This window comes from Zalophus californianus, chromosome 11 (genome assembly GCF_009762305.2).
Source record: "Zalophus californianus isolate mZalCal1 chromosome 11, mZalCal1.pri.v2, whole genome shotgun sequence".
Lineage (NCBI taxonomy): Eukaryota > Metazoa > Chordata > Mammalia > Carnivora > Otariidae > Zalophus > Zalophus californianus.
In genome coordinates, this window is record NC_045605.1 from 15,694,727 (window position 1) to 15,707,008 (window position 12,282).

General features: G+C 53.9%; 1 protein-coding gene and 1 long non-coding RNA gene across 7 annotated transcripts in view; one reads left to right on the forward strand and one right to left on the reverse strand.

The window, feature by feature from the left end:
• The window catches only part of LOC113914188, a 171,048-nt gene that overhangs the window by 29,582 nt on the left and 129,184 nt on the right, over nucleotides 1–12,282 (forward strand). The gene's annotated exons all lie outside the window — the stretch shown is intronic.
• THY1 (Thy-1 cell surface antigen) lies at nucleotides 1,754–7,120 on the reverse strand. 3 transcript variants are annotated; one of them, XM_027579173.2, is made up of 4 exons: nucleotides 7,021–7,120; nucleotides 4,704–4,764; nucleotides 3,866–4,201; nucleotides 1,754–3,293 (listed from the first exon to the last, which is right to left on the reverse strand). In XM_027579173.2, exons 2-4 carry the CDS (start codon nucleotides 4,738–4,740, stop codon nucleotides 3,181–3,183), a joined length of 486 nt encoding a protein of 161 aa, XP_027434974.1. In that variant the 5' UTR covers nucleotides 4,741–4,764; nucleotides 7,021–7,120; the 3' UTR covers nucleotides 1,754–3,180. The 3 variants fall into 3 exon arrangements, with proteins under 3 accessions (XP_027434974.1, XP_027434973.1, XP_027434975.1); XM_027579172.2 differs by having other exon boundaries at nucleotides 6,931–7,088; XM_027579174.2 differs by having other exon boundaries at nucleotides 6,964–7,060.

The window sequence follows — 12,282 nt, forward strand, 5'->3', positions numbered from 1 at the left end:
TCCTGTAAAGACAGACATGCCCTTCACAGCATGGAAGCTACAAACACTGGGAGGAGGCTGGAAGATGCAGATCACAGGTCCCCTGGACACCATATAGATTTATTGGTTGGCCGGTGAAAGAGTCCCTGCGTTCTCCTCATGGTGACCTCCTTGCCCTTCCCGAGGAAGTCCCTAGATGTTGGAGAGACCCTTGCACTGTGTCCTTTGCAGCTAGTCCTCTGTCTGCATGGATGATCCAGTCAGAAATGGGGGTGTAGAAAGGGGCTCTGTTGCTATCGGCCAAGAAGAATTCCATGCCCCAAGGTAGGGACCGAGATGGCTGAAGGGGACATAGGAGGGGGGTGAGGAGGAGTGGGGGATAGGTTGATGGGTTGGGGCCTGGGGCATGTGTGCAGGAACCAGGACAGGCCCCAGCCCTCTTCAGAATTAGCCATGTCACTGTGGCCATCCTGCAGCCTCTATAAGACCTCCTGACTTGCTCAGAGAGGACCAGATGGCTGTTGTGGCCTGCCTCTGAGAGCCCACAGCATGTTCTTTCTTGACTTACATGGTGAGGCCTAATGGCCCAGACTTTAAGCTGTAGGGTGCCTGCGCCCGCCCATTCTCCCCTTCTCTTTTCCTGCCTTCCTAGAGCCCCTGGTTCTCTGATGGCCTCTCTGTGGCTTCTCAAGCTAGCCCCACCCGATGCCGGCCTCAGGTTCTCCTCCCCCAGGTGTGGCTGCAGCACCATCTCCCAGGACCCTCCCTCCGTAGAGTGTGGCTGCTAAACTCCAGGGGAACCACACCCCAGGGTATGACAAAGGCCCCATAGGAGGCTCTACACAGTGGTATTCTCAGAGACGCTTCACACATGGCTTCCCAATTCCTTCCAGAAGCTCCTTCCAGCTTTAACTCTTACTACCCCAAGGGTGGCATTCAAACTCCCTTCCCCCACAAAGGCTCTTTTTATTTTCTTGGCATGGCACGTGAAGCTCCAAGCAGGGCAGAGCAAGAGGAGCCTGTGTCCCCTGGTGTTCTCTGGAGACCCCAGGCTGGCTGTGCCATGCTGAGTGGTGTGGGCCTCATGGTCGGTGATCCAGGCAGCTCCCTCTCCAACTTGCAGGCTTCTCTTGCCATCTCTGGGCGTGGTCACTGCACGGCCACTGGCAGGGCATGGGCATCGATAGGAGGTGTCAGGGAAAGTGGGGGCCAGTGGCATGAATTTAGACCCTGGGCCTTTAAGTAAGTGCTCAGAATCAGCCTACATCGTGAGGAATACCAAATGAATAAGCCTCTGGATAGTGTCCACCCCCTTCTCCCACATTTCCTGGCAAAGCCGGTTGGTTAGGCTTTCTGGGGGGCCCTGGGACCACCCCGTGGTCCCATTCTAGCTCCCAGCACCCCCAGGATGACCGCATGTTCACATGCTACTCATTGACTTTTAGGGGAGGGAGCCAGGCCCAGACTGCCCCTCCCCCACTCCCCCCCCCCCCCAGTCCTGGATATAGGCGTGTGTCGGATTTAAGAAGAGATGCTTGTCCTAACATCTTGATGATGTGGGCTGCCACTGTGCCACCTCCCATGCTTCCTCTCGGTGCCCCAGTACCTCCCCTCTCTCTAGCAGATGTCACTTGAGGGGGCGTTTCTGAGAACAACCAGATCCAAGAAAAAAAAGCAGACTCTACCCCGTAGCACTTGTTAGCCTATTGGGCCATGTGGCTTGGCCCACATATGGGCAGGTTTGTCTGTCGTTCCTGCCAGGTGAGTCAGCGGAGATGGAACATTCATTTATTGGGGCAAATGTTCCATGTTAGAATGGTTCTGAAAAGTCCAGCATGCAGTGCTCCCTGCCCCCCCCAATCCTCCAGGTCCCCGAGAAACCAGACCCGGGGGCAACAGGGGAGGGGAAGGGCTGATGAAGGCAGGGAAGAGGGAGAGTTCAAGGTGGCAGTTCGGAGCTCCTAGATGCGCTGCTAGGGGAAGGGAGGCGGGCCTGGGGACAGGCGGAGGAGCAAAGCAGAGGAAGGCAGGGAGGCATTCTCCAGAGGCTTGGTTTTATTGTGCAGTTCTCTTTGTCCTCACTGACACTATGAGCTGTGGTGCACTATACAGTCACAGGACAGGGTACAGCTGCCGGGATGGGGGCGGGGAGCTGGGTGTTGGGAAAAGCCATCTGTCAAGGCATGTCCTGCCTACAGGTCTCACTCCATGGGCTGCCTCAGACCCCCTCCAATCCCCCAGGTCCCCGAGAAGCCAGACCTGTGTGTGGGGCAGAGGGCTGTTGGAAGGCTCAGCCGCCAGCCGGCAGGGAAAGAAGAGCCTCCCAAACACTTGGGCCAAACTCTCCTCTGCTCTGGGACTCCGCCTGGCCTGGCTTACTGCCTCCAGGTCAGAGATCTGGAAGCTCGTAGGACCTTGGGACAGGCTGGGAGGAGGCTGGTCCTCTGCCACCCTCTCAACTGCTGGCTGAGGCAGTGAGGGACAGTAGGCTCTTAATTTTATTTTCATCAGGTAGAGAGGGATGATGGGCCCTCTCTTCTACCCCGTCTCCAGCCCTCCATTAGCACTGCTCCCAGGCAGAATCTGCTCTTTCACTGGGCCACGCCAGGCCCAAGGCCCCTAGGGAACCTCTGCAGTGGTAAAAGGACTGCTTCTTGCTGTGGCAGAGGATGCTCCTGGAGACGTTCAGTTCTTTCCTCTTGTGATGGGCCACAAATGCTTGGCAGTGCCCTCACATCCGGGGTCTTCGGGCACCATCCCCGCCTGCTGAGGGATGTGCCCAGCCCAGATGCACCTCCTCTTCCTCCAAGTCTCTCCCAGGCTGCTGGTCCTGGTGGGCAAGGATGACCGCCCCTTGCCCCCCTAGGACTCGGACCCCTCTATCCTTCTACCCCCCCATGCCCTCACTCCCCATCACGTCCCCAACCCTGGCTTCCCTTTTCATAAATTCCCAAAGAAAAGGAAGGATAAGCCAGACAGAAGCAACTCTGGCACCAAGAGTACCAAAAAAAAAAAAAAATAAAAGAAAGAAAAGGCAGCCAGTGGCGTGCGGAGAGGGTGTGAGGTGGCGGGGGGGCGGGGGGGCGGGTAGGTGATGCATGCGGCAGTGGGATTCCTTATGAGGGGCGGGGTCCCCGTTGCTCCTTGAGATGGGTGAGGGATGCGGGGAGGGGCTCAGCAACTCGTCTCTGGACTGGGCGATCACAGGGAGATGAAGTCCATGGCCTGCAGGAGAGGCAGGGAGAGCAGGAGCATCAGCAGCCCCGACGTGTTCTGGGCCAGCAGGCTTATGCCCTCACACTTGACCAGTTTGTCTGTGGAGAGAGAATGGGGGGGGGAGGGACAGGGCAGGAATGAAGAGGGACTGTGATTCAGGCAGGCACAGGCCCGGAGCTGGGGCCCATTCCCTTGGGCAGGCTGGTGTCACGATGTCTTAGCTGGAACCAGGGCCAGTCTGCTCTAGGAGAACCAACCATTTTTCCCATTTGCAGGTTCCTGAGCTCTTGAACAAACATCATATTAAATCTTTTATCGAGCATCTTCAAAAGGAAACTGTGGGTGAGGTAGCTAGTGTCATCCCTGTCTTCTGGGGGGGGGGTGGAGGAGGATTGGGGAGGCCAGGTGATCTGCCAAGTCATGGTAGGAGTGTCTGCGACACCGTTCGGCCTGTCTCACTGTGCCCCCAACCTTTCCCCCCATGCACACAGTAGGCAGTGGTTCCCCAGGGCGCCAGGCAGCAGCTGCTGGGCGGGGGGAGGAGGAGAGAGGTTCTGGGGCTCCTCTTGTCTCTGGCCCAGCCAAGAGGACTGCCTGCTGTCCTAGCTAGCCCTCTCCTCCCTAGCCTCCCTCTCCCAGCTCACTTGGCCTTGTTGGGAGCTTGCCTCACCTCTGAGCACAGAGACAGTCTCGCTGGAGGTGACGGGAGGCTGGCCAGAGAGCCGGAGTTCACATGTGTACGTCCCCTCGTCCTTCGTGGTGAAGCTGGATAAGTAGAGGACCTTGATGTTGTACTTGCTGGTGAAGTTGGTTCGGGAGCGGTATGAGTGCTCAGGCACCCCCATAGTGCCATAGAGCACGTGCTTCTTTTTCTCCCGGGTCAGGCTGAACTCATACTGGATGGGCGAGGTAGTAGTATTCTCGTGGCGGCAGTCCAGACGAAGGCTCTGGTCCACCAGGCAGGCTGTCAGGCTGGTCACTTTCTGCCCACGGGCTCCCTGCAAGACTGGCACCAGCGGTGCCCACTCCCGAGTTGGAGGGGGAGCCTGCAGAGCAGGGGGCCTCCCACCCACAGTAATAGGAGAGGATGGCCTGGCCAGGGAGGGCACAAGGGTCTGCTCTTTGGGCCCCTCTCCCCACCCCAGAGGTCCCTGTGGGCCACTTCCACTTTTGTGCTGCAGACCCAGCCTCCTTCCCTCATCTTCTTTACTCTTGGGCATTCCTGGGGTGGGGGGCGGGGCAGGAGATCTTGGGGAGTTGATGTAGTCTCCTGGTTCCCATTTGGAGATTCCAGCTCAGTATGGGGCAGACTCAGTGGACTGTTTTTTCCAAAAACCGCCTCAGGCAGCCGGAAGATGAACTAGGTTACTCAGCAGATTTAGGGATGAAAAAGAGCCCTCTCTCCCTCAACCACCTCCCCCTTCTGAGGTTGGGAGGAAGAAGCTAGCTTCTCTGAAGGGAAGGAAGCCAAGGTGCTTGGAATCCCAGCCCTGCCCCTTGACCAGTACCTGTCAACAAAAGAGCGAAGCCGATGGTGGGGTTCATGGTGCCCGAAGCTCAGTCCTTGATCTGGGGGTGCGACAGTATAGGAATCAGCCAGGAGATGGGGCAGGTGGACCCACACTTACTGCTAGGGCTGGAGGCCTCTGGGACACATGGCCATGGCAGGCATGAAAGCTTCTCTCTGCAGTCCTCCCCTCCCACTTGTGAGTGAACATGACACTGCCACTTGGTGCTTCCCCCCTTGGGGAGAGTAAGGGGAGGGAGAACACACCGTATGATGGTATGTCTCTGTGTGGAAAACTTGGAATAAAGTGATTTTGACCATTTCCTTTTTCCTTCAGGAAGGCAGGGACATCCTATTTCCTAATTGTGGCAAAGTAGAGCTAGTGCGAAATTCACTACCTTAATCATTTTTTAAAAAGCTTTGTCTATTTTAGAGAGAGAGAGAGAGAGCACGTGTGCAAGGGAGGGGGGAGGAGCAGAGGGAGAGGGAGGGGGAATGAGTCTCAAGCAGATCTGTGCCCCCTGCCTAGTGTGACCCAGGGCTTGATCTCAGGACGCTGAGATCCCGACCTGAGCTGAAACTAGGAGTCAGTGCCTTAACTGACTGCTCCACCCAGGTGCCCCTGTCTTAATCATTTTTAAGTGTACGATTCGGTGGTGTTGTATTCACTCACATCGTTGTGCAGGCAATCCCCAGAACTCTTTTTATCTGGCAACACTAAAACTCTACCCAGATCTCCCCATTCGGGTAATTTTCTGTTTCTTGTTCAGAAGAAAATCCCTAATGCCCAGACAATTCCTGGCATATAATAGATGCTCAAAAGATCCTGAATGAATGAAGGAAGGAAGGAACTTTAGATACCCACAGGGTTGTGATGGGGATTAAGAAGAATGACAAACATCTGCCACTAGGACTGCTCCATAGTGAGTGACCCCTAAATGTTAATTCCCCTCCTCTAGAAAGGGCTGTGTGGCTAAGGTGCTTCCAGATGGGCCCGTAGTTGGCACACAGCTAAGGCATACAGTGCTCTCTGATTGCATATGTTCTCTGATTGCATAGGAACCAAGATGTTTCCAAATGTCCAGCTCTCTGGGCAGGCCTCCTGGGCCTGCTGTTTTCCAGTCTGGCTTCAGTAGACTCCTTGCCTAAGCTCTGTGCCCTGCCTTTTTACAAAGCCTAGTCTGGATCAACGTCCTGGTGTCACAGAGCAGGTAGCCTGGCCTGTCCACACTGATGCTGGCCAGGGAGAGGCCACACAGGAGGGGCTTGCGCCTTGGAGGGCCCGTGGGGCCCTGATGGGTGTACCTCTGGCTGCATCCAAGGCCCCCTTGGCGCTCTGTCCTGCCGGCCCGGCCAGGCTGGGGTCCTGCAGCACCCTGCAGTCGGTACACTCTTTGGAAATAAAACCCGAGAGGGTCCCCGGGGTGCTGCTGGGGAAGAGAGGGGGTCGGCATCTGGCTTTGATTCGCACACACTGAGTTACAGAGGTGCGAGCTCGAGATCTAGGAGGGAAAAGGGGAAGCCTGGGCTAGAACGGGGATGAAATGGGGCTGGGGCTGGAGAGGGATGGAGAGCCAAAGGGACAGGTGGAGAGCGGCAGGGGAGGCACAGATGTTTTCGTTTCCTCTGCCTGGTGTCCCCGCAGCCCAGAACCCAGACAAGTTCTGCACTCCCTCCCTCTCCAGTCCCCGCACCCCCCACCCCCGTGCGACTAGCCCCACCCTCATTCCGTTTCCGTATTCCACCCGTCTCCTCTCCCAATTGAGATTCCCCTTCCCCCTCTCCTCCTTTCCCAGTTCTCCCCTCCCCCGTCTGCCCGCCTTCCAGTCCCCGCCCCGCGGCACTGCGGTTTCCCTGTCCTTTGACGCCCCGCACCCAGCCCGCTGCGAGAGGTCGCAGGGCAGAGATTCCCTCCAGCTCTCGGTCATCCGTTCTCTCCCGCAATGTCATGGCCCCCACCCCACGCCTTTGCGAGCTAGGTTTGGGGACGTCTGCGTGGAGAACAGAACCCAAGGCCGTCCTTGGCGCTTTTCGTCCCGGTTCTCCTCCTGCGCCCCAGCCCCAGGCAACCGTCCCCTTAGGGGGTGAAAACCGGGGAGCGCCTTCCATAAAAGGCAGGGTGCGGCACGGCCCCTGACCTGCAGCAGTTGCGTCCCGCTCCCCCCTACCTGGGAAGCAGACCCCCCTACCCAAGCACCGCGAGGCTCCTTGCCAGGGCGCCCCCGAACCTTTTCTCGAAGCCTCGGGTTGGGAGGGCTTGCCTGGGCGCTTGGGGCCTCTCCCAGCGCCCCGGGTCCCGCCCTGGCTCCGGCTCCCACCTGGGCTCCTGTCCTCCGCTGCTGCAGCCTCCCCCGGATGCGCCGCCGCCTCCAGTGGCAGCACCCTGCCCGCGCCCCGCAGTTTTCACCAGGGGTGGGAGTGGAGGAGCGGGGAGGGCCCGGGGACGCGGCCAATCAGAGACTGGGGGGGTGGGTAGCGAGGAAGGATGGCAGCGGGAGGAGGAAGGAGGAGGCGGTCCGGTATAGACGTGGGAGAGTGGCCGTCTGCCGCAGAAGGCGGACCTCACCCTCTGGCTGGCAGGCCAGGCCAGGGATAGGAGGGCTCAGGCCCCGAGGATCAGGGTGGGGCAATGCGGGGAACGCTAGTTGCCTTCCAGAACCCCGAAATGATTGCTCCCCATTTTAGGTTTTAACCCTTTCTTCTGACTTAGGCTTCAGAAGCCTATGGGAAAACCAAGGGGTAAGGGAGTGGAGGATGCAGGCCAGCAACCCTCCCCTTTGGTCAGTGCCCCGCCTCCTCCCGCCTCCTCCTTTCCTTTTCAGCTGGAGCCCACCTCCCTGGAGCCTCCAGTGAGAAGTTTAGGAGTTGGAATATTCCAGGCTCTCTCCAAGGGAAGATGGTGGGGTGTTTTTCCACATTGGAGCAGCCCTTCAGAGGCAAGGCAGGCGCTGCATCCCATCCTTCCTGGTCCTGAGCCCTGCCCCACTCCCTCATCCATACTAGGACACCCGATCCTTCAGGGGCTTTCTGCTCTGGGGCACTCAGTCTCCCTCAGTTCCTGGGCTGGCACCTCCCGGAACAGAAAGCTAGAATGTTCTCGATTTCATATGCTCATCCTGACCCTCCCCCCGCTCCTCCTGCCCCACCTCGACCCTGAGAGTGTCTGTTTGTCTGGTCTTCAGACAAGAGAAGGAGTACTGTTTTCTACTGAGCACTGCGCCAGGCGCATTACATCCATGGCTGTGTTGACCCCACGACAATGTGCTGGGTTCATCCCATCCCACTCCGCATCCTGTTTCAATGGCTCGTAAGTGGGAGAACTGGCCAGTCACCCTGGGCTGTGGAACCCCATGTCCTCAGTGCTGAGGCACTCCACCCTTGCATCCCAGCCCAGTGGGAGGGGACACTGTGGAACTGCGGGGGAAGGGGAGGAGACAGGACCATCTAGAAAGGAATAGAGGAAACCAGGCTCTTAATCCTGCGAGGCACTGCCCCTACCCCTATCAATTCAATTTCAAGTCACCAGAAGCCTTTGGATCTTTTTTCTTTCTTTCTTTCTTTCTTTCTTTTTTTTTTTCCTCATGGCCAGTGCCAATGACTTGTCTCTCCCACCCACAGGTGAAGTGAATTTTTTTAGTCAAAGGTTTATTTGTTTGATTTGCATCCTCATGGCCTCTTTGTGAATTCTGGCTGGGACATCCTGTGGGCTGGCCCTACCTCCCTGCCATCTGCCTGCCCATTCTCCTATTTCTTCACAGAAGTCAGCCTGGCACCTTAACTGCAGTTTCCATTACTGCAGTGCTACTGTTAGAAGTCATCCCTGGGCTAGCAAGTGGGAGATTCACTTCCCTCTCCCTCCCTGGGAGGTTAGGTGGCCTCCCGGCACTCAGAGTGATGGGACTTGCTAACTGGAACGAGCTTCGAGGATGGTCCAATCTAGGGGCCATTCACTGGGGTAAACAAAAGAAGCTCCGGCGGCGGATGGGGGAGGTTTATGAAAAATGAAGTTGTCCCTGCCTGCCTGGGATCTCCCTCGTCTAGCAGTACGCTGCCTGTGTTTGCACTTTTCACAAGCTCCACAGGGTCTGGGGAGTGCAGAACGCTGGTCTGGTAAGACCGTCTCTCTTCAGAGATCAGGTCACCTGGCTTATCATTGTCTGCACAATGATTTTTAAGGCCCTGGATGTCCTGGCTCCTGGCTGTCAGCCTTCACCACTATCTCATCTTGCCCATTCATCTTCTGGCTACATTCCAGAAACACTGGCCTCCTCCCTGTCAATGCACATATGTGGTCTCTCCTGGTTAACAGCTTTCTGATTCTCAGTCCAGGGGGGTCTTTCCTATTAGAGCACAGTTGCTTTAGGCTGGGGCCTAACCCTCCTCTCTCGCTCTCTCTCTCTCTCTCTCTCTCCCACACACACACACACACACACACACACATGCACGCACAGGCACACATATGGATGGGACTGGAGACAGTTCCTTTTTTTTTTTTTTGGCAGAACATGTGGATACCCAGAGGCCTCCTAACTACAGACGATATCTGGGCTCTGGCTGGACACGACCCTGGCTGCTATTTCCTACTCTAGGGCGGAGTCTCTGAGTGTTGTTGGATGGAAGACCTAGCTGTGCTATTTTGATAAGGTTATGAGGACCTGGCCTACTTTCTAGGTCCCCAAGCACTTTAGTTCAGGAAGGGGAGGGGAGTGTGGACTCTAGAAGGTATGGCAGTTGTCTGTCACAGAGTGACAGAAGCCATCCCATCATTTTATAGCTGGGGACTGAGGTCCAAGAGGGGAAGGATTTGTCAAAGGACCAACAAATACTTTGGAGCACTACTAGGACTGGCTATATCCTAGATCTCCTGACTCCACATATAATGCTCTCCACTGCTCCCAGGGTGGGCCTTCTGACTTCTACTAGACTGATTTCACTGGTCCGTGGTGAACAAGAAAAGCAAGTACAGTGGGGGATAGTCTAAACATAGCTGCGAGGTTGCTCCCTTGTTCTGATCACCTCCTCTTCACTGTGTTGATAAGGGAGGGATTTTTACCCCTGGGTTTTGGAGATGGCTGAACACATGACCCCTGACACCAGACAGATGAGATGGACAGTAGCTTATTAGTCATGTATACTCACAGCCCAGAGGAGGACACCACACACAGAAGTTGCACAGGAGCGGAGTGAACAGCCAGTAGCTATGGGAGGTAGGCTTTGTTTGTTAAACAATGGCTTGCTGAATAATTCTGTGGGTTGGCATGGAACTGAAGCCCACTACTCAGAGATAATCAGGAATTATGCCTCGTCCCCATGATAAGGAAGGCTGATTGGCTAGGGGAACTTATTAGCAGAAACTAAGTTGGAAGGAGGACTTGTGGTTAGGCTATTGAGGTGGTCCAGATTTTTCATGTCAAGAAAGCACATACTGTTGAGTCCTAATTTGGGGCTAATTGAGGTCTTATGCCACATACCTGCCCTTCCTTGGGAAGGCCTATGCTTTCATGCTAAGGTTATATCTGTTTGCTTCTTTGAAGTGGCGGTGGTTGGTGATAGAAGGCATGTGTGTTTTTAATGTCCAAAGGCAAAAAAAGAAAAAAAGAAATTTGGTAACTTCTTGTTGAGCTGCAAATTTCTTTGAAAACGTGACTAGTCTATGAAATTCAAAAATCTTGGAATCAAGGGCTCTACACTCTGCTTCCTCTCCTAATCTCTAGTTGAGGTTAGCTCCCCAAGTGAGGTCACTCTCTGAAGAAGTGCATATTTGGTTGGAGAGTATGACAAAGAATAAAAGTTATCTCTTAGAACACAGGGCAGAGGGCAAGAGGACAGAGAACCAATGGAGATATAATATTTGACATTTTATTGATTGATTGTTTGATTGAAAGAGAGGGAGAGAAACATGGGATTTGTTCCCAGGACCCTGGGATCATGACCTGAGCCAAAATCAATAGTCAGAGGCTCAACTGACTGAGCCATCCAGGCGCCCCTCAACATTTATTCAAAAACTTTATTCATGGGTGTATAATTAAGTAATTAAAAGACATTATTGATCTAGGCGCAATGTTCTAGGCACAGGGCTAGACCCTGGAATTACACAGATCAACAGAGCACAATCTCTACCTTCAAAGGCTTGTCCAATGGTGGAGACAGAAATGGTATAGAGATAGTTAGAAAGCAGTAGGGTAAGGGCAATGGTAGGATGTGTATAGAGTATTGTGGGACCACAGAGGAGGGGCAAGTGATGACCCAGTTTGTCAGAGAGGGAGGTGAGATATGAATTGAGTCTTTAAAGATGAACGAGAGTTGCCCAGGTATGGTAGATTGTTACATTAATGGTCTCCAATGAATCATGCATCCCAGTACCCATGCCTTTTGTGTGATTCCCTTCCACGTTTATTCTGGGCTTGGCCATATAAACTGAGGTGCCTCAGTTTATATCAACCACCATTTGGGATCAACTAGCCCCCAGTTGACTGCCACATGAGTGATCACAAAAGCATGTGTAATCCAAACTGATGCCACATAGAACAGAAATAAACCATCCCAGGTAAGCCTACTAAAGTGGTTCTAAAACCTGGATACAAATTCTTTGGTATCGCTTCATCAAGAAGTAAAGTCTGTGTCCCCTCATGAATCTCAATGGGGAGGTAACTGCTTCAGTCAATAGAATATGGCAGAAATGATGCTAAAAGACTTTTGATTATTTATTTATTTTTTTAAAAAAGATTTTATTTATTTGTTTGAGAGAGAGAGTGCACAAGCCGGGGGGAGGGGAGTGGCAGAGGGAGGGGTAGAAGCAGACTCCTTGCTGAGCAGAGAGCCCAACATGGGGCTTGATCCCAGGACCCTGAGATCATGACCTGAGTGAAGACAGATGCTTAACCGCCTGAGCCACCCAGGTGCCCCAAGACTTTTGAATTTAGATCTTAAAAGGCCATATAGCTTTTATTTTGTTTGTTGGAATGCTCCCTCTTATGGCCACTGTATAAAATGCCTGAGTGTCCTGAGGCCATGCTGTAAGGAAGCCCTAGTCACATGGAGAGGCATTATGTAGGCACTTTGGTAGACAGTCCCAGGAGAAGTTAACCTTCAGAGTCATTTCAACCCAGGCTCCAGACATGTAGTTAAAGAAGCTTCCAGATAATCTTAGCACCAAAGCTGTTTGAGTTATCCACCTAGATGCTCACATTTTCAAGCTGAGGCCCCAGATGTTGTGGGACAGAGACAAACCTGTCCACAGAATTCATGAGGTTAACAATATGGTGGTTGTTTTAAGCTATTGTTTTAGGTGGTTTGTTATGTAACAAACATATGTAACAAACAAATATAATACCTAAATTGGCACCTAGAATTGTGGTGTTGTCTTAAAAGCTCAAACATGTGACATTTGGAACTGGATGGTGGGTGAAGGCTTGAATGAGAGGCAGCAAGAGTTGTGAGTGCCCTGGAAAGGGAGCTGGAAACTGCTTGGACCAAGGCTGATCAGTATTATATAGTGTTGAGGCCACTGGCATAAAGTGTGCCTAATGAATTTGTGGGTTTGGCTTAAGAGATGTAGAGGTGAGATTTTGTTAAAAGTG